At 35.7% G+C, this 22,202-nt stretch overlaps 2 protein-coding genes across 4 annotated transcripts in view; one reads left to right on the forward strand and one right to left on the reverse strand.

The window, feature by feature from the left end:
- Window positions 1-22,202, reverse strand: part of Rab3GAP1 (RAB3 GTPase activating protein subunit 1) — a 363,483-nt gene that overhangs the window by 285,073 nt on the left and 56,208 nt on the right. The window lies entirely within an intron of this gene.
- Window positions 1-22,202, forward strand: part of haf (leucine-rich repeat and fibronectin type-III domain-containing protein hattifattener) — a 236,752-nt gene that overhangs the window by 194,799 nt on the left and 19,751 nt on the right. For all 3 annotated transcript variants that reach the window (XM_081758032.1, XM_081758035.1, XM_081758041.1), the window contains exons 3-4: window positions 782-1,267; window positions 20,668-20,983. In XM_081758032.1, coding sequence (XP_081614158.1) covers window positions 782-1,267; window positions 20,668-20,983 — 802 coding nt within the window. The remainder of the gene's footprint in view (window positions 1-781; window positions 1,268-20,667; window positions 20,984-22,202) is intronic.

Raw genomic sequence — 22,202 nt, forward strand, 5'->3', positions numbered from 1 at the left:
TCCTACGGCTATTTCCTGCGTACTGCTTGAGAAGATATTCAGCTTTCACTACTCTTTGCTTACGTAATTGATCCATCAGTAAGTGACTTGTACGTTGTTTGTAGGCTCCGAGTTCCAGATTCTGATTGAGCATTCGTAACATGGTTGGTCTCGAAATGGAGACTCGGGACATCACTGATTTTGCCGAATCCTTGCAGCTACGGCTTTAACTGCTTGCGCTATCCTCACTGTGCGCCGTCTGCCACTACGCTGCTAGTCATTGACACTTCTCGTTTCACTGTAATGCTGGATGGCGTGGTAGACAAATCGTTCATTGGTTTGCAGGGATTTCAGGGTGGCGAAAATCCGTGGTGGTGATGGCATGTTCACTTTGTGAGCGCTATAACTGCAACATGAATCTCGTAGTCGCCCAACTCCATCGTTACACACTCCCACTGCTACGTGTCTCAAGGTGGAATGAACAGCTTAGGGACCCACTTTGGTCATGATACGCAAATTGTAGCACTAGGTCAGAGGGTAGAATTCGAAAAATATGTTTAGCAACAGTGTGTAGTTGTCAAAGAAAACCACTTGGAAAGATATTGTGTACTGTATATTGTTTTATTTAAAAAATGAACTTCTAAGAATTTTTGAATTTCCTTGTTTATGAAATAGCTCACTGTAGTTCTTTGACTGCATGTTTTACAAATAGTCAACTTCTGAACTTTTAAAATGCTTCCCTGTTAAGTGTGTTTTACTTACTGATGTTACTCCAATTATTTTTACTTCTTTTACTTCACAGGACAATGAGCTAAAAGAAGTTCCAGTCGAAAGTCTTCGAGATTTAAGCAAATTAACGCTTCTAGACTTATCCAGAAACCACATCACGAGGGTTCCAGACGACGCATTTGCCACTCTTAAACTCGCCACACTAAAATTAGCTGACAACAACCTCACTGTATCTTCCAATGCATTTAGAGGGCTAGAAGGAAGTTTGAAAAACCTCAACTTAAAAGGAACACGGCAGAAGAGATTACCAGATGCTATTCGAAACCTCCAGACATTGGCATTCCTAGACCTGGCTCAGAACAGTGTTCGAGATCTTGGAAGTGGTGTTATGGCTTTAATGCACTCGCTTACTGCTCTCAACCTGGAAAGAAATCTTATTCAGTCTCTGGACAGGGATGTCTTCAAGGGAGTGAATGACACATTGAGCTCACTTAGTCTTCTTAACAACCTCATCACAGAGTTTCCAACGAAGGCCATAAACACTCTCACTGAGTTAAGGGTAAGTAGCATTTAAAGTCATCTATACAATTTAGTGCTAGTCAACATCCATAAGCATGGAGGCTAATGGTCTGAAAAACTGATGGTAGATAGATATACAGCATGATACTATCTTTTTTAAAAGTGCAGAGGTACCTCAATTTGTGTTGATTCAAGGAACGATGATTTAAAAAATCCCTTAATAGGAACAGTCCATTTCTATATCTGTCAGTTGTTTTTTATTTTATTTATTGATTTTTTATTTATTTATTTATTTATTTATTTATTTTTTTGTAATTTGTATAATACGAACAATTTTCGAAGTGGGTTATAAAGTATAGAGCCTCTTACGCAATTACTGCTACTTAAAAGAAATAAATAAATAAAAATAATTATAAAAAGGAAAGAGGGAAGGGAGATTAAAAGAATGAAGTGTCGATATACAGAGGATGATTCATTTATATTGAGCCACATTTTAATGTGCCACTTACCTAGGAAATGCCGTGTTTCCACTGCCGATTGTGTTCGATATGCAGGTTGCCACCTCTACTGATTATTGTCTGGCATCGGGGCTTCCGTTGCAGCTGGGCTATGAGTATTGCATCCCACTCCTCTTTACGGCTTTCCACAGACCGGAGAGGGTGAGAACTCGACGATGAGATAGGCGCCGCTTGAGAAATCCGAAAGCGCAATAATTCAGATATCCGGACTCTTGACAGGGATGTCAGAGAAGGGAATTCCCGCAATTCCAGTTTCCTGTTCCATACAGTGATATTTTCACCATATGGCTGGATGCCTTATCTTGATGCAGCTTAGCCTGCTTCACATCTTGTCCCTATAACGCTGGGGTTTTATGCTAGCACATTTCAGTCAGGATATGAGTGGTAGTACGCAGCATTGATTTTGACGTTTCTCTCTATCTTTCGGAGACGTAGTTTTTTCCCTACACTAAGAAACGGCCGCAATAAAGAACACTTTTGGGAAACTCTCTGCGCACTGGCTCGGCCGTTGGCGTCAACAAGTTTGTAACGCACGAACTTTACCACAGTCTGTGAGGTAAATCTACGCCTCATCAAAAGTAACAACAAACTTCCTCCGATCATCCGTGAGATGACGTTCATACAGCCTCTTGCAGTTTCTTTCTCGCTCAGCCACATGATCACGGTTTCTCTTGCACACTGCTCTTGCAAACGACCGTGACGCGTAAATTCTTGTGAATGGCGCGATTGATTGTTGCCTGCGATGTATGGCATTGACTGGCCATCACACACTGTGTGTGGGGATTTTCGGAGGTCCTCATAAGACGAATCACACGCCATAGTGCCAGAATTCACTTCATGGGAGACTGATTTCTAGCTGCTCGCGTCGGTGTGGTGGGTCAAGGACTCTGTACCGCATATTTCTGTATAATACGATTCACAGTGGCACAATCTACACACAAACTACGCATTTGACTCTATGATTTGTGACGCCGTGAACTTAGTGTTGGAAAGGGCCACAATGAACTCCCAGAATCTGCCGAGTTTCGGCTGCATCCAACTACGCTCGACCACAGCTCGACTAACGAGATACAATTGCTTGTCTCGTGGTACGGCGATGCACATTGCCAATACAGTTGCACACTGACTTTGGCTCAATATAAATGAATCAACCTGTATGTCTCCACTGCAAGCATTGCAAATATTTAATGTTTTTTAAGTTTCGTGCTTTTCTCTCATAATGCGAATCTCCCACAAGTCATCACATATAATAGAAGTACTAAAAGTGAATAAGCTCAAAGAAGGGAATTCAGGAAGACTATTCTACTCATAAATTCTGCCTTCTTGTATCGCCATTTTTCTTTTTCTTTTCTTTTCTTTTTTTTTTTTTAATTTTAAGATTTCTGGGCAATGTCTTCTCGAGAGATAAACCTCAAGTTTATGGTACATTCGTGCGTTGTAGATGAGTTAGTTGCATGCTGGATAGCATGGCTGACAGTATGTATTCACCCACTAAGGCGTAACTTTCGGTCTTTATACAATATCTGCAAACTCGAACAATATTACTATTGCTGTAAATTGTCAATAGTAAATAATGAATATACTATAGAGGGATTAAAAATGCTAAAAACCCTATACAATGCGCGCATGCCTTTGGTGTGCCAGGCTCGGATTTGTCCTGTGAGCACAGACCTGTCGACATTGTTGACCCAGCATCGTCAGCTAGGGAAGCTATTTGAATTGTGAAGTAGCAAACTTCAGTCTTGATGCGTTGATTTAACTAAACATGTATCTAGCCTGCTATAACAGCTCTTCGCTTGCTGCAGCACCAGGAGATTTATAGTTTTTTTTTTTTTTTTTTTTTAAATAGAAACGTAAATTGCAGTAAAATTTCAATGACATTCTGCTTTCTTTATACCTGTCATTTTTTACCATTGCAGATATGCAGGAAGCATCTTCCGAAAAACATTCTCACAAAACCAATATGAGTACTTCCCAACTCTCATCTTGAATTTCAATTATATTCCCAGACAGAGCTGAGATAAAGGCTTGGTTCGTGACGAAACACGAACAGTATTCAACTACAACTAAGAAGCCTTTTTTTCTTGGAGCACGAAACAAACCGTTACATCGTAAGAAAGAAGACCCACCAAGTTGAAGTAGACCTCGGTGTTGGCTACTCGTACACGCAGCCACCAACCTCAAGGGCCAATCCCCCCCTCACTCACCTTCTCCTTCCCAACACTAGAAAATCGTGACTTTAAGGAAGATACCTAGCAAAATTGCATTTCGCTCTGTCCAGCCGTGCAGCAACAATCATAGCAGGAAGACTAAAATTATGAACTATGAAAACATATGAGATCGTCCACAATTTGAACCCAAAATTAAAAACGCACACCTTACTACATAGTCCTGCTTTACCAATATCCATACTACAAAAATTGAATTTATGGATTAAATTTAGGATATTTTTCTCACATATCAACTTTTTAAGATATTCCAGAAAAATATGTCGTAAATATAATCTCAAATTTGAATAACCAAAGATTTTCTAATTAACTTCACAATCAAGTTACCGTATATTGATAGCTACAAGCTATGACAAAAAAGGTTTTTTCATTTTTTATTAGCATTGGGTAGAGTTAACAAAGTATTATATTTATTCAAGTTTTACATATTCTGAAAATACCCCGGTGTATATAAAAGTATATACTTTCCGAAATTATATACTTGATACCGCTACCATCTCAAAAGAAAATTAGAGCTCTGCTTAAACTGTGTGCTTAACTCAATTTGAAAAGATATTTGTTACTGTAGCACATCCTTAATATGTTCTAAGAAATAATTAAATTATCATAATTGGATAGGATGTTTTAGTTTTTGGCAAAAGACGGTTCTGAACACGCAAACACACCTCAAAGACATGGAGGTAGTAAACAAAGTGGCTTTTTATAATAATAATAATAACAATACACGCCATATTTCACAAAAGAATTGTGAACGATACTCTGCTTCCCTAGTGGTTTCTATGTAGCTATACGTTAACCCATGCCTTCCTTTGGTGTAAGTAATCATGGGCCCGATTCCTAGTGAGGACAATTTTCAAGTTTGACTCAACAACATAGGGCAACTAGAAGGAAACTAAAATTAAGAAAGGGGCTGCAGCGACTCAGTAGTAGAGCTCTCACCTCTGGCGCGTGGGGTCCCTGGTTCGATCCCAGCTCCCGCCAACTGCCCTTTGTGATGGAAAAACACTTTGTGCGTAGAATTTCATGGAGTTCTTCCGTTTCCTCTCACTTTTATCATTCCATTACAACTGTCTCCTTAGCCTCTGTATACTATCGTGGAACATTAAACTAATAAATAAATAAATAAAAAATAAGTTTCAGTCTAGTAATGAGGCTCTGATCGAGCAGAGATGTACAGCAGGTGCAGTCAGAAGTTAATATAAATTTAATTTAATATTATAATATACATTATAAAATTGAAAATGACTATGTTTGTGACTCGTAATCTCTTGAACCGTCCGACCGATCTCGATCAAATTTTTAACGTAGATGCGGCTCTGGCCTGGGTTTGTTTTTAGCTATTTACTTTGACGGTACAACTTTAGTGGAAGGGGGAAGGGGGACAAAAATAAATAAAACTTAATAACTCTTGAACCACCCGACCGATCTTGATCAAATTTTCAATGTAGATGAGGTTCGGGACTGGGATGATTTTTATCATTTCACTTTGACGGTTCAACGTAGGGAAGGGGATGGAGAGGGAGATCTACAAAAATCAATAAATATAAAAATAAAAGTGACTATGTTCGTGAATTAATTTCTTTTGAACCACCTGATCGATCTCAATCAAATTTTCAATATATATGAAGTTCAAACCTGGGAAGTCTTTTATCATTTCATTTAGACAGTAGATCTTAGGGGAGGGGGAGGGGAGGACGGGAAATATATGAAAAAAAAATTAAAGCTTAGTAACTCTTGAACCACCCGACCGATGTCGATCAAACTTTCAACATAGATAAGGTTCGGGCCTGGGATGTTTTCTTCATTTCACTTTTACAGTGCAACGAAGGGGAGGGGGAGATATAGTAAAAAAAAGTAAAAATAAAAGTAACTGTCTTTGTGACCTCATCACGCTTAAACCACCTGACCGATCTTAAAAAAATCAACCTAAAAAATCAACATACATGAGGTTCCGACCTGAGGTGGTTTTTATGATATCACTTTCACGGTAGAACTTAGAGGAGGGAAAGGGGAGGGGAGAAATCTATAAAAATAAATTATACTTAATAACTCTTGAGCCACCAGATTTATCTTGATCAAACTTTCAACATAGATAAGGTTCGGGCCTGGGGTATTTTCGTTATTTTACTTTTACGGTGGAACCTAGGGGAGGGGGAGGGGGAGATATATATGTAAAAAAGAATAAAAATAAAAGTAACCGTCTTTGTGACTTCCTCATGCTTTAACCACAGGACCGATCTTAATCAAATTTTCAATATGGATGAAGTTCATACCTGGGGTGGTTTTCACCATATCACTTTAACGGTAGACCTTAGGGGAGGGAGGGAGAGGACAAATATATAACAATAAATAAAACTTATCATAACTCTTGAACCACCCAACCGATCTCGATCAAATTTTCAACATAGATGACGTTCGGGCTTGATAATTTTTATCATTTAACTTTGACGGTGCAACGTAGGGGAGGGAGATGGGGAGGCGGAGATACATGTAAAAAAAATAAAAATAAAAGTGATTGTCTATGTGACTTCACTCTTGAACCACCTGACCGATCTCGATCAAATTTTTAACATAGATGAGGTTCGGGCCTGGGATGGTATTTATCTATTCACTTTGACGATAGAACTTAGGGCAGGAGGTAAGAGGGGATATATATGAAAATAAATAAAACTTAATAACTCTTTAACCATTGGACCTATCTCGATCAAATTTTTCAAGCTACATTAAGTTCGAACATGAGATGATTTCTGTCATATCACTTTGATGATGTAACTTAAAAGAGGGGAAAGACATTTACAATGATCGAAAATGACCGATATTAGTGTCGAATCTATAGTTTTTGAGGTCGCTGAGATTAACAATGACATTTTTGATGCCGTTTAAATTCAAATTGAGCCCCGCAAAAATTCGGGAGGGGATGGATATATATATATATAATCAAAATTACCAATATCAGTGTCGAATTGATACTTTTCGGGGTCGTTGAGATAAACAATGATACTTGAAATGCCATGGCCCGCTAAATGGGGAGGAGAGGCGATATATAAATATCATCGAAAATGACTAATATCAAGGAGCGCTTTAGTAATAGCAAAATGTGACTGACTAACGAAACGTATTACTATTTTTTTTTCTTAATTTAGCCCAGCGAAGTGGGTAATTGATGCTAGTATCTATCTATCTATCTATGTATAAAAGTTCAATGAACGATACAAGAACACAAGCAAATATATATATATTTATTTATTTATTTGCTTGTGTTCTTGTATCGTTCATTGAACTTTTAAATTCCATACATAATACAAGGAATGGCAATAGAAAGGGAAATTGCCCTGAAGAATAACAGCAAACGATTATTTAAGAGTATTATTAATACAGAACAGGAGGAATCGTCATGATGCTTTCTTTTTTTCCAGCTGGCGTTGCCAACAGACTCACGACAGTTCTTGAACTCTTTCGTTCCATGAGTAACCATTGTGTGGGAAGCATCAGTGTAAAACTTGTACATTTCCGCCAACTGATCTTGTAGCCAGCAGCGAAAAATTTAGAACAAAAGTGAAGTTTTTCAGGATGTTGCACTTCGGAATGCAGTTTTTCTTTCTTTTTTTTTTTTCTTTTTTGGCATCCCATAAATAAAAGTAAAATTTTGCGAAAATAATTAAACAAGTTCCGCTTAGAAGTTCCGGCATGGAGAACAATAAAACAACGTTATTTATCATGCGTTAGTCCTATTATGGAGAACTATTTACCATAACTCACTCTCATTCTCAGTACGGTGTCTTTGAACTTTTACAAGAATACACATGAATCAGCTGTGGATCTTGGCTCATCCTTTTTACCTTCCTGGAATAATTTAAAACGGGAAGAAAACAAGAATAGACAAACAACACCTAAAGTCTTCTGGAATCATAAAAGAATAATACAGAAACAAACACAGATACTATTTTCAAAAAATAAAGACACGCTTATATCTACTATTTTACATCTAAAACAACTGAAGTATGCCTACAAGTTGAAAAAAAAAAAAAATAATATCAATAATGTTATTTTTCTCTTCCACTGGGAAAGTTATTTAAACGTTTATCGTAGCATTCATCCTAGTATTAATATGCCTTGTTATTAGAGACGATATTATAACTTGGTATCAGTTGCAGGACATATTAGTGATTAGAGCATAGTCTACAGATTGGGTTTGTTTAAGATCTGATGGTTTGATTCCAATGCCATCACAGACTTGTGAGAAAGAAAAGCGGAATTAAGGTGAAATTAAAAATTAAAAAAAAAAAAGAAATCTTTAAGTTTTACGTCCCACGGTTATGTCGGTTAGGCTAAAGGAGACGGTGATGATGAAAAATGAAGGAAATGGTAGAATGAAGAAAGTGGGAGGAAACGGGAGAAAACACATGCACACGGTGTTTGTCCACCACGAAGTTGGCGCGAGCTGGGATTGAACCACGTACCCCATGCATCAGACGGCGAAATCAAGTCGAGCAATGAGCAGAAATGAAAACTGATGAATGTCCTTTTCTGTTTTCTCTCTCTCTATCTCTTTTTTTTTTAATAATATAAGCATGGTTGAAGACAATTTAAAGGTACTTATTTTTTCTACGAATGATAGTCCTTTGCAATATTTTAGTTATTAACTAAAGGTTCTTCCTATGCTTTGCCGTGTTAATGTTGCCGTGTTGTGTTTGCCGTGTATAAAAGATCTAATGTTAAAAATGATTTTAAAAAAGGGTTAAGATAAAAATAACGTTAAGATGAAATCTTCATCAAAGTAACCAAAAAAAAAAAAAACATAAGAATGCAAATAATTGAAAAAAAAAAAGCTTGTGTACTATAAGCAAAACAAAGTGAAATTAACAATACCAACAATAGAATTTAAAAAAAAAATAATCCTTCAGAGTATCTAGCTTATTACTTGTGCTTACATAGCTTGCTACAAGCTCAATGGCACCTCTGTCGAATGATAACTTTAGTTAGAATGTTATGCAATCAACAGTTCACTTTTCACTAGCGGATTGCCTGGTTGCCTGTTATTAAACATTTAAATAGCAACTCTAAGGATACTTTAGTGGCAAAAATAGTGATAACATCCTTTGATAACACACAAGAAATCAGTAAATCACAAAGAAAATCTATCTTCAGATATCGACTAACGTCTTCTCGATAACAGACTGCCTCAGATGAGTGTAAATCTGTCTTAGGCAATGACGAGTTGTGCCTAGGATTGTCATCTTATCTACATGAAAAGTTAAGATCATCAAGAAATTAATGGAAGATAACCTAAACAATAACAAATGAACAAGATTTAGTGCATTTGTGTTCTTGCTAAACTTAATTTTATAATTTTTTTTCTCTTATTTATTTGCTTATCTTTTAAAAAAAATTCATGAAAGACATGTTAAACAGGGAAATAACAGATTTTCTCGGTTTGGAAGACCCTGGGTCATTCCTCAATCCAGTCGTACTTTTTTCACTCTTTATATGTGTATGAAAATTTATTTTAAGATGTTTCTTTCTCTTAAAATCTGTATACTGCAACTGAACATGCTGATGTTAACTTTTAAAAACACTTAAAATAATAAAATCAATATAATTTCCTTTTTTTCTTTTTTGAAGTATTAGGATGAGTTATTGCATGTAATGTACAGCGGGGGACACTTCTAAATGGTACAGCCATATGGAGATTTACGGCTAAGGTGTACCATTTAGAAGTGTCCCCCGCTGTACATGTAACATGGTCCAGAGAATGATTAATAAATCTAAAAATTATGCAGTTTTGAAACACGTAAAATTAAGGAAATTATACCTTACGATTTGATCAACATGAAGTTTTGTGTGAGAGCATATATAACCTCTTGTCATTTGTGACTACTTTGCATATGTCAGTTTCCTTTATCAGAACTTTCCAAGTTTCTTGTTTACTAAATTGGAACGCTTACTATTTTTGAAGTTAGAGAGATACTTAACATTTTTTGTCATTCAACATTCCAAAAATAATAAAAAATAAATATATTTTACATTTAAAGATTGGGAGGAAGTTGGGAAGAGCAAACTAGGCACAAAGGGTGGCTCATTTTAATGTTTCTCGATATTTTCACAGACACCCAGCATACCGCTAAATTTGGAACGAATGATAATCTTACAACATGCGTCTTGAACAATACCGTAGATAATTTTGAACTTTTTACTTGAAAGGGATATAGTGTTTCAAGGATTGTAATAGACGGTATGGTGCAATGAAAACGAAGGAGGAAAAGAAGACTGGGACTGATTAGCAACACTGAAACGGATAGATACCAGGGTATTTTCGCAATGTTCCGGCGTGACACTGGAATATCGTGCTACTACTGATAAGCTGTTCACGACAAGTTGTGCCATCTATAGAAGAAATAATGTATTAATTTCAACTGGCTAGCTACGTCAGTTTGTTGGTGACAGTTATTTGAATCAGTCGCAGTGCGCTGAGCTCGCCGACTGCATGTCAATGGTCCAGTCCACACGGTTGTTGCTGCCAAGGCTACAGTGAAAGACTATGGCTTCGATGACATTCAGTATCCATGGCATTTCATAGCATTTCTATTATATGCTATGCACGGTTTGTTACCAGTGGCGCGATATTTCAGTGCCAAGCTAGAAACTTTTAGAAATACCCTCGTACTTCCAATGTCAAGGTATGGAAGCTTCTGATTTAGCGGCAGAATACTTGCGATAATGATGGAAATTATAGAAGAGAAGAAGAACGGATATTTATTTATCTATTCACTAAGTTTCATACAGCACAAGGCCATTTGACTGGAACTGAACACCTTTCAATTTACAATATTCTCTTCAGTTGAGTTCTAAGGATTCGTTCAGGAGTAAAAATGCTGAAACTGTATTGTAGTCATGCGCTAGTCTGTAAAACGAAGAGCGCTTATTAATTGATAACCTAGGTGTATATCCTAAGTTAGCAAATTTAGAGAGCGAATTTGCAGCGGACGAACACGAAAGTTAATCTGTGATAGTAAGAATTGAGAATCAATTTTACCATTGATAAATCTTATATAGGCATAGTAAATCAGCAGCACGATGTCGTTTGTCAGGGGTACATAAGTTCATTAAAGACGTTAGTTCCTGTCTCGAGTAATCATGTAACTTGGGAATTTAATCTAACTACTGTAAGAAAGAAGTTTAAAACCGAGTTAATGCGAGACAGATTAGTAGATATAGCCATATCCACACAAGTGAACAATATTCAAGGATCGGGGAAATAAAAACTTTATGAAACATCATACGGGCAGAAAGACTTTGAAGTTCAGGAAATCTAAAAAGTAAACCAAGTAGTTTCATAGCTCTGGATGAGGTCGATATGACGTGATCCGCAAAGGAGAGTTTTTCGTCAAAGACAACAGCTAGATATTATGTACGATCCGGATATGCAACCCTATGAAGATAAATGAGTAAATAAATTAAGTAATCGTGTAAAAAAAGTCGAATGGGAATTCTACGTCATTAAACCCATTCTACCAACAAATAAACTGGAACCTCAAACACTGTCGTGTCAAGTTATTGGAGCGAAACTCCTCTTTTACTCGACTTAGGTGTTAGTTTATCCGGATACTCCTGTGATATGCCTGAACCGTCCTTAACCAAATTTGACATGATAACTAGAGAGTGTGCACTGTATATCATAAGAGGTCACATGTTCCGATTGGACATACCATTGAGGAAAACGGGATTGCCCATAGACTTAACCTTGGAAAAACATTTGGCGCGCGAATTCTCATAATGGAAAACAGAATTTTTAGCATTAGAAATAAGTTGAAGCCTTTTTTTTTTTTTTTGGTTTTGTTCTACGAACACAATTTTTTCAAAGGCATTATGCTCTTCGCTGATATGCCAAATTCAACTATTTGTATGTCGTGTTCGTTCAAACAAACAATTGATGCACTAAAAAACTGCATGAATAATCAATAAAATTCGATCGCTTCGCTCCAAATTTGCAATTAATTGTAATTTAATTTCGTCTTTTCTTTTCCTTCCTTCCTCATAATTGACAGTCTTTGAAGTGCTTTTTTGTCGATGTTCTAGTACTTTCAGTCTGCATTATTTCACTTTAATAACCATTTAAGATAACATGAGATTCGAATTACGCTTATCACATGAGAAACAATTGATTGTTTTTTTCCACAGGTAACACTACGTAATTTACTGACCGGATATTTTAGCTGAGCACACTATCCGTTCATCGCCAAAAACTGGTTACGTTTTACTGGAGCAAATAAGTAAATAAGTAATCTGTTGTCACTTGTGAATGTTTGCATATTGTTGTCTCCTTAGTAAAAGTACTAGTAGAACTTGTAAACTTTCATGTTTAGTAAATTGGAACGCTTAGGCTCTTGCAGTTGGAGTAACACAGATTTATTATAACTAAATACGTTTAAAATGAAAAAAAGAGAGTACAACAAAGTTTTTTATTCCACTGCATTTAATATTTTGTAAGAAATGTAGGAAGAATAAACTAGCCATGAAAGTTGATTTATTTTGATGCTACTCGACGTTTTCATGGAAATCTAATCGATATAGCCATAACTGGAACGGATGGTAACCCTACATCATGGGAAATTTTTGTGCATATTGTCTTCAAATCGAAATCTTCAAATATTCAAAGTTCCCGTTTATATTTGTTTCTCCCTCTTCTCTCTCTCTCTCTTTTTTTAAAAATATTCTTAATTAGGGTACTTTAATCAATATAATTCCTTTGAAAGCTAAGGAGAGTATACTTTTCGTGTTTTCTAAAGTTCTGAATTACCCAACGTTTCAAAAAAAAATTTAGTTGTATTTTACAGAAATAGAACCAAGTGGGAAGGGGAGAATCCGAATTCATACTAACGTCATCATCCTAAGAAATAATGAACTGCCTCTGCAATAAATACTGCATTGGTTAGGGTTTCCCAACCTGGGGGCGCGATCCCTGATAGGGTCCGAACAGAGGTGAAAAAGATAAATTATTAAGATGTAATAGCGAAAGAAAATGAAAATTATTTTAAATTTCTTATTTTGATATATATATTTTTATATATATTCATACATATTGTGAAATACAGCAAAAAATATTAAGTATTTTTTAGCTATTAAAGAATCGTTTTAAAAACATTGAAATAAAAGAGAAATGAAACTGTGAAAAACTGCATTTTGAAATAATAAAGAAAAATACAAATACAACAAAAACTGCACATTAAAATATAATTTAAAACGACGGCTACATACATGTACAACTGTAAGCGATAAGAAACAATAATCAGAAAACCTATTATAAACCGGAAATTACTTGTGGGGGTTGCTGGCCAGAGAATCGGATAAAAAGGGGCTGTGATATGAAATAAGCTGAGAAAGCGTGATATACAAGGTGTAATCAAAAACTACAGTGAATGTAGTTGCATAGTGCCATTTATTGATGTTGCATCCATTTCAACTAGTAAGCTCGGTAGCCTAAACCTTTCGCACATTCGAGTTATGACATGTTAGTTGGCTTTCAGAGACAGAAGAGTGAAGACGTATTAAGAGTGTCTGTCGCGCGCCAACATTAAGTTTTGTTCTAAGCTGCAAAAAAGTGCCAAAGAAGCTCACGAAATATCAAAATCAGTGTACGGAGATGACACGGTAATATTGAAAACTGTTTACAAGTGGTATGAGCGATTCAAAAGCGACAAGGAGTCGGCTGAGAACGAGCAAAGATCGAGACGTCATTCGACGTCAGAAACAGATGAAAACGTGCAAAAGGTAGCACGTTTGATTTGTTCAAACAGACGAATAACTATTCGAGAGCTTTTCGAAGAACTAAACATCTCATATGGGTCAGTGAAAAGCACTTTAACCGCCAATTAAATGGACAAATGGCTTCTTTCTTCACCACAAAAACGCGCCGTGCCACACCTTCCTTTTGATCCACGAGTTTTTGGCCGAAAAGATATTCCTGTTTTTCCACATTCGCTGTGCTCTCCAGATATAGCACCATGGGACTTCTAGCTCTTCCCACAACTTAAAACCGCGCTTAAAGTAAAAGGTTCCGACACCATTCCTGACATTGTGTGGGCCACAACAGCGCAACTGAACGTCCTTCCAAAAGAACCCTTCCAAAAATGTTTCCAGTCATGGATTCAACGTTGGGATAAGTGCATCGCTAGCCAAGGACAGTACATTGAAGGAGATTAAATCAAATTCCATGTAAGCTTTTTATTACTTTGTTTCTGATAAAATTATTCACCGTATTTTTTGGTCACACCTCGTAGGTAATACAGGAAAAAGATAAAGCGAAAGATATACTTATAGAAAAACTATAATATCAGCAAAAACGAATTTCTATGTGTTAAATATATTTAATGCTCCAAAGACTAAGCCTCTCATTAAAAAGAAAGAAAGAAAAGGAGAAAACAGAAGAAAGAAAAGATTCTTTTTAAAAGTAACGTAAGACAGAATTTGCGATTCTAGATTACTTGACGGCAGAGAAAGGTTAATGACGTAGAATTCCCATTCTAATTGTTTCACACGGTTACACAATTACGGCATTCATGGATCTTCACATAAATTTGTTTACGTGTATCTGATACAGAAATAGCTTTACCATTACATAAATAAATAAAAGCTGTGACCAAAAGAATGATGTAAAAGAAAAAAAAAATACATAAATAAATTTTAACAATCGCATCCCAATGTTATTGGAGCATGAACAAACAAGTAATGACAGTGATATAAAATTCTCGCGTATCAGTTGTTTCTAGATTGCATCAAAAAAATAAAAAGTTTTGCGCTACGCTGTCTCAGAACAACCTTTTTCACTGTACACACACACATGAATATAGAAATTATGTAGCACCTAATAAACTGTACGGACTACTGCACTAGTTTTTAGCTTAACTTAATTCATTATCGGGTTCAACTCAACCTTCAGAGTACCATAATTTCTAGCTAAAACCTATTATTTCTATATTTCTCTTTAAAAATTATTGACACATGGTAAGATCATTAATATAGGAATACCAGAAGTTTCTTTTCTGAGGAAATCTCTCTGTATTTCATTGTTTGTTCTTGCAGGAATTTTGTCCTTGAATTTACTCATATTGTCTCCGCAACTTTCCGAAGTTCTGTCAATATCACTCAATTGCACGAATTTTGTCAGTTTTAGATTTTTAAAATTTTATTGTGACCAGAGAAGAATGAAATAAAGTATAGAAAATATAAATAAGTATTCGAAAATGATACAGATTAACATACTTCCATGCGTATAAAACAGTTGAATCGAAGGAAGGATATATATCTATCAAGGAAGGATCTCGGATCACAGGGCACTATTCTACAGGTCAAAATAAAGTGAAAATGTTATATGATGGAATGCATTTTGCAGCCTCGTTCAGCTGCTATGGGGAACCAAAATTTCACTCTGTGGCAACATCGCATATTAACTTGGAACCATTAGCATTGCTCTACAAATCCATCAAACAGTTACGTCGATTGTTAAGGTAATAACATTAAGTGGTGCTAGTGTCAACGTTTATTGACTTTAACTGCCACCTGGCAAGAATCGATGTAATTATTTGATGGATTGGTAGATCTAATCTATGGTTCTTTATCTGCGGCGTTGCCACATAGTGTAATTCCCGTCTCCAGACGAGGGCCCGAGAGGTATACAATATATATAGGTTTATTTTGGCTTGTAGAATAGTGCTCTGTGATCCGTAGGCACCATTTTTTTTTAGAACGCCGTATATATATGGTCAACAACATCAATAACGAAATTACTGTTTTTTATATCCATTGAAAACTGTCCTACCTAGGTAGATTCAATGGGAAAAACCTCGAAACTTTTGTATCACTCACATACTGAGTCAGGGAATATCAGGGAAGTTACTCAAGTTATATTTGATAAAACTGTATTTTTCAATTTTTGTTTATAAGCACACTATTCTCATTTAAGGATGGACAAATAAGACATCACCCTGACCCTGAGTAATCCTCTGAAAACCATAGATTTAAAATTTGGTTATAACTCATTGAACAGTATGATCGCTAGACCTCTGCACATATATCAGACACTCTTTAGCATATAGGGGGCGGACATGGACTGATGGCTAACAATCTTGTTTCGGTATTTGACGCTCCATTTTCCTTATTTTTTCTTCTTTTCTTTAACTTTCTTTTCATTCTTTCTCTCTTCTGAGTTTCATCAGGTGAATGTCGGAATGGTATCAGTAAATTTAGGCTCTAATCGACTTTCCTTTCCTATCGTTGTTGATTGTTCATGATACCAGTGTAAATTCATCTCAAGGCTCTATATGGAAGTGTGTTAAATAAATAAATAAATCCATGAAATCTCGAAATCTACTTTTCTTTGTCTTACAAGGCTTCACTCTGATAGTTACTCAAATAGAGGTGGAGAGTGGAACATTTCTTCTTCTTCTTCTTCTTCTTCTTCTTCTTATTATTATTATTATTTCATTCTTCTGTGGCCTAGAACTTTTTATACTGTATCTATTTTTTTTACAGTCCTAAAATTACAACATACATAACCATCAAGGTCGTCATTTCTAGTCAGAAAGATATTTTTGCTTTACTGTATTTGTTAATTCTTCTTCTTCTTCTTCTTCTACTACTACTACTACTACTACTACTACTACTACTACTACTACTACTACTACTACTACTACTACTACTACTACTACTACTACTACTACTACTACTAATAATAATAATAATAATAATAATAATAATAATAATAACAACAACAACAATAAAAGAGTCAAAGAGCTCTTTCAGTTTAACTTCAGTTGTTGATATATAACAAACAATTAAGAAGATGCATGAACGCAAAATACTGAACGAAAAAAACGTAATAACAATCAAAACACGAACCTGTCAACATGCTAAAGACAGGTGAACGAGAGATGTAGGTTAGGAAGGCACATCCTTCAGCAAAGCACCAAACCACACCGTACCCTTGGAAGTCACGAATAAAACGAGTTATCAACCTAGAATTACGACTGTTTTTAAGCAGAAGTTCAATACTTGTTCCTGATCAGCAAGATGTTACTCTGCATGCCAAACCGACGCCACACACGTTATGTACTCACTCTGCAAGCTAATGGCAAAGTGTGTGTGTCATGTTGTTGCACATAACATAGCTTTTTCTTTTTTCAGTGGAAGCGCCAATATCAAGTTCATGCACAATAGTTGTTTGTAAAGCACGTAGAGAACTTTTGTAAATTACATAAGCAGTAAGGTAATGATCGGTTTTCTTGGTTTCAATTTCCCGTGAACAAATATAATTTCCGGTATTGATCCAATATTATGAAAACATTGAGGCGCTAGTTGGATAAAAGGTGTTGATTTCTGATCTAAAAGGAAGAAATAGAGTTGAGTTGATTTTGAGTTTAACGTGCTTTTCAGCAGCGAGGCTATATTAAACGGGACCTACTGATTAACGTGGAATAGGAACCACATGAGCTCCCGCCGGGAATCGAACCCGGGTCTCCCACGCCAAAGGCGCGTACGCTAATCGCTTAGCCACGGAGGAGCTCAAGGAAAAAATAGAATTTACAGCTGATGTTCTGAGGGGGCCGCGGTGGTTCAGTGATAGATGTTCAACTCTGGAGTTCAAGGTTCTATACCAGCTTGCGCCAAATAGGTTTTGTGGACGAACACCACGTGTATGGGTTTCCTCGTGTTTTCCCATATCCTTCCACTTTATTCAGTTCATTATTTCATTCATTCTCATCATCTTCGTCTCCTTTAGCCTACACGTCATAATCGTGAATTTTATTTTATTTCCGACACTGTGACCTCAGTGCCCAGTTGAATGTGCGCCATCTTCATAGACTGTAGCGGCAGGAAATTAATCTTTTAGTTTAGAAACTTTGTAAACAATAGTAAAAGAAGTTTCTGAGTTAGAGTAGAAAGTATTTTTTTTTTTTTTTTTTTTTTTTTTTTGTATTTTTCTCCATTTATTTTATTCTATGCAAAATATAAACATCATATGGATTAATTATAACTGTAACTATCATTGATACATATGCTAATTTAAACCTTAAAGTTGTCTACTACAACATCTTATTGTTTAACAACAATAAAGAATTATCATCCTTATTCTTAAAACATTAAAGTTATTGTCCTTCTTTCACACTTGTCGCTACTACTTTTGCAGATACGTGTGCATTAATATGTACACTGTGTTGAGTGCATTTCCGCAGTGTACTTCTTACAGAGAAATAATATGAATGCTTCCTATCTGCTTAACTATTTATGCTATCAGACAGCGATATGTTGCATTATTCGTTATTACATGTGTAAATCAAAATCTGCGGTAGTGTAGTCAATAAGGTGTCTACCTATCAGTTGGGTGGCCTGGGTGGCGACTCAGAGACGAATATAAGGTTAGCATCATTGAATTGATACATGTGACATATCGCATGATGTCGTCAGAAGTGTATGGCACGAAAGTACGCACGTAGTTGTTTGGAAATACCTCAGAAATATAGCTTTGGAAACGTTTTTGTGCAAAGTGATTCTGAGATTTATAATGTGTTTAAATGTTTATCATCTGTAAAAGCTTATCCCGGCCAAGTAAATCTGTGGTGAACAACATCGTCTTTGTGGGTTTTCTCGCGTTTCTCTCCTTTCTTCCTACAATCTCATTCCATCAATTCTTCCATCGTCATTCACTTGCCTTAATCACGCATCTCCCTTAGGCTAAAGGACATAATCGTAGGATGTTAAACTGAAAGATTTCATTTCACTTTTCGTAAAAGTTCATGAACATTGACTACGTTACTGTATGATGGTACAGTAATAAATTACAAGAAGTCAATTTGTATTAGTTTCTTAAATCTGTACCCTTTGGAAACAGAGCTGTTATTTACAGTAATTTGGCGAACATCATATTTTTCAATTGTTAATATGATCATTAGAAGAAATATTTTACAGACAGGTAGCATCTCTTAACATTATTAACACAACATCTCTAATGTATCTCATTTTTAAGCACCTTTCACCTTTTTACAAAAAAAAAAAAAAAAAAAAAAAAAAAAAAAAACTCAGATAGGAAATAAATATTATCTTAGCTTGCTGCTTTCTTCAAAATTTATCTATTGGTTGAAAAAAATGTTTCGTTCACGTACGAAAAAATGAAAGAGAAATGCAACATAAATATAATAATACGCAAGGTGTGCTAGAATTGGTCTGTGGAAGAAGGAAATCTCCCAAAACAGCTGACATACAAAACAAGTCATGAATACATACGGTATGCACTAATAACGCTAGAGAAATTACTAATGACCGCTAACAAATAAAACGAAAGCCGAAGATAAAAAAAAAAGACTATACTGCAATTTAGTGAATCTACTTGTAAGATTACTTTTACTATGGGGAAAAGTCAGGGAAATCAGTATGAAAATATTTCTTTTTATGACTACAAATCTACCCACTTGAAAATAATCAAACGTTTATAGTTTACAAACAAACAAAAACTTAAAAGAGATAAACTCCTATTATACTTAAACAAAAAATAAACCGTTGTCTGCTTTCAAACACTATTTCTGATGCTAAATGAAACAGAGAGGAAACATACGCTTGATAAGTCTCAAAGAATACCAGATGCGTATCTTTGTTGAAACCACTAGGAATCTTGGCCACAATAAAGAATAGCAGGTTTACAATGAAGTGCAAACTAATGTAAAGTAATAATTTAACATTTAGTTGAGCTGAATTTGAGTTTAACGTGTCTTACAGCAATGGGGCTACATGAGACGGGACTTACTAACGTGAAATTCGAACCACATGAGCTCCCGTCGGGATTTGAACCCGGGTCTCCCACGCCAAAGAGTGCATGCTAACCACTTAGCCACGAAGGAACTCAACATTTAGCTATGAGAGACAGTGATCTAGGAAAGAATATTGATGTAATAAAAGAATATACAAATATAAATAGAATATATTACAAAAAAATAACATAGAGTGGCTAAGTTCTATTTTGGACAATTTATGATTTGACCTGACTTTTTATACTATGTGGATCATTTGGAATATATCCGGCTTCACAATTACTACTATTTTTAAATATTTTACTTTTTATTACTTTACCATTTAATACAGGCAGATTTGGGCCTATGTTCATGCCGTTTTGGATGCAACCTGTGCTGTAACTAATACTATTTAATGCAATTTAATATTTAATACACTGTTTATGTGTAGGATAAACTTAGTGCAGTAGTCGACCTGGCCAAGTGCTGTAACTTTAATGTTATAACCCTTAGTGGTTGAGAAGAAAGAAAGAACAAAGAAAAAATATCAAACATGGGTTTCTCCTTTTAGCTCCATAATATCTTTTAATAATTCAATAAGGATTGCCAGGGCCCATAAAAAAAAAAAAGTTAGTGATTGTAAATGTACTGTATATTTTTCTCATGCTGGTTATAATTTAAAAAAAAAAAATCTTAGTTTCGAACACAGTAAAGCACACATCATTTATTGAACGGTAACGTTGTCCATTGTTGAAGATTCATATAGAATTAAGATATTGAAAAGTTTAATTTATTCAGGATTAAATATAGAAAAACCGAGAAGATGGAAATATGAATGCTTTTGGTTCTTAAGTAGAAAAAATGATGTTCTGATAATAAATAAAGTTTTTTTTTTTTTTTTTTTTTTTTTTCCTCCAGGTGCTGGATATTGGTTTCAATTTGATAACGGAACTTCCTAAGAACGCCTTTTTGGGAACTCCTTCACTGACTCTACTGGCTCTGGATGGAAACCCTATGGCCACAGTACCTGTTGCGGCCTTTGCCCATCTCAATACAACACTACGAGGTCTTAGTCTTGGTGGCAGGTTTCTCAACTGTGACTGCAAGATGCGTTGGGTAGCTGAATGGATTCAAAATCTTGACTTACAAGTCACCAGCCGAGAGAGAGATCCACAGTTCTGTGGCAGTCCCAGTAATCTTAGGGGAAGAAGTTTCTACCAAATTCAAACAGATGGTAATTACTTCATTTTTCTTTCTGTATACTTCACAGGATTATTGATGAGTTATTTTTCATTTTACTTATTTAAAGCCTTTGTTTAGAGATTACTTCTAGTTTCATATTATGTATTAGGAAAATCTTTGAAAACAAATCTCATACAGTGGTGGCAAAAAGTCCTGAACACACTCATTTTTTTGCCTAATTTTTGTGTTTGACTTCATTTTTCGTTATGAAATTATCGCACTATCTTAAATATTGTTATTGATTTTAATGTATTTTTTCATGCTGATTTCAAATCTGTTTGTAGATTTCATGTAAAGTAAATAGTTTCATTGATACGTTGAAAAATACCTTGACAAGAAAGCACAAGGTCACTGTAAGAATGAGTGAGTGTGTTTTCAACCAAAGAAATGCTCCGTTATTTCAACCAATCAGAGAGTAGTAGCGATAAAAGGTTTAAAGGAGAAAGTGAAACGTGGTTTAGTAGTGTATTGAATAGTGTTGAAAGCAATTTGAAGTGCATTTGTGAACAATATTAGAATTCTGGCTAAGTTTTCAAATCTGCCTGAGAATAAAAGGTATAAAATAATACATTTGAAGGAAAAGGGTTTTTCTATGCGCCACATTGCTGCTAAAGTACCATGTTGCCTTTCTACTGTTGTGAGAACGTTGAAAAGATTTTCTGAAACAAATTCTATTGCGGACAGGGGGCGATCAGGACTACCAAGAAAAGCATCTTTACGTGAAGACAGATTATTGCACAGGATTTCACTTTCAAACAGAAAGCTTAATTCAACGCAAATTTTGAAACAATGGACTTTGACATCAAATGTGAGTGTGTGCCCAAGAACTGTTAGAGGAAGACTGCTGGAAATTGGGTTACGAGGCTGTAAAGCGCACCCAAAACCATTACTGATTGAATTTCAACGCAAGAGGCGATTGACGTGGGCAAGGGAACATTCATTATGGACTATTAAAGACTGGGAAAAGTCATATTTAGTGACTAGAGTCAGTTTTGTATTTCTGGTAACCAATGTAGTGCCTATGTAAGACGACGCACTCACGAGGAATTCAGCCCTCAGTGTCTGAAGCCCACAGTAAAGTACCCGACAAAAGTGATGGTATGGGGTTGCATGTCTTCTCGTTGTGTTGGAAGACTTCACATCGTTAGCAGAATAGTGAAAGCCATGGATTACATTGAAATACTGCAAAATAAATTGCTACCAACTGCGAG

This window comes from Thermobia domestica, chromosome 1 (assembly GCF_964235325.1).
Source record: "Thermobia domestica chromosome 1, izTheDome1.hap1.1, whole genome shotgun sequence".
NCBI lineage: Eukaryota > Metazoa > Arthropoda > Insecta > Zygentoma > Lepismatidae > Thermobia > Thermobia domestica.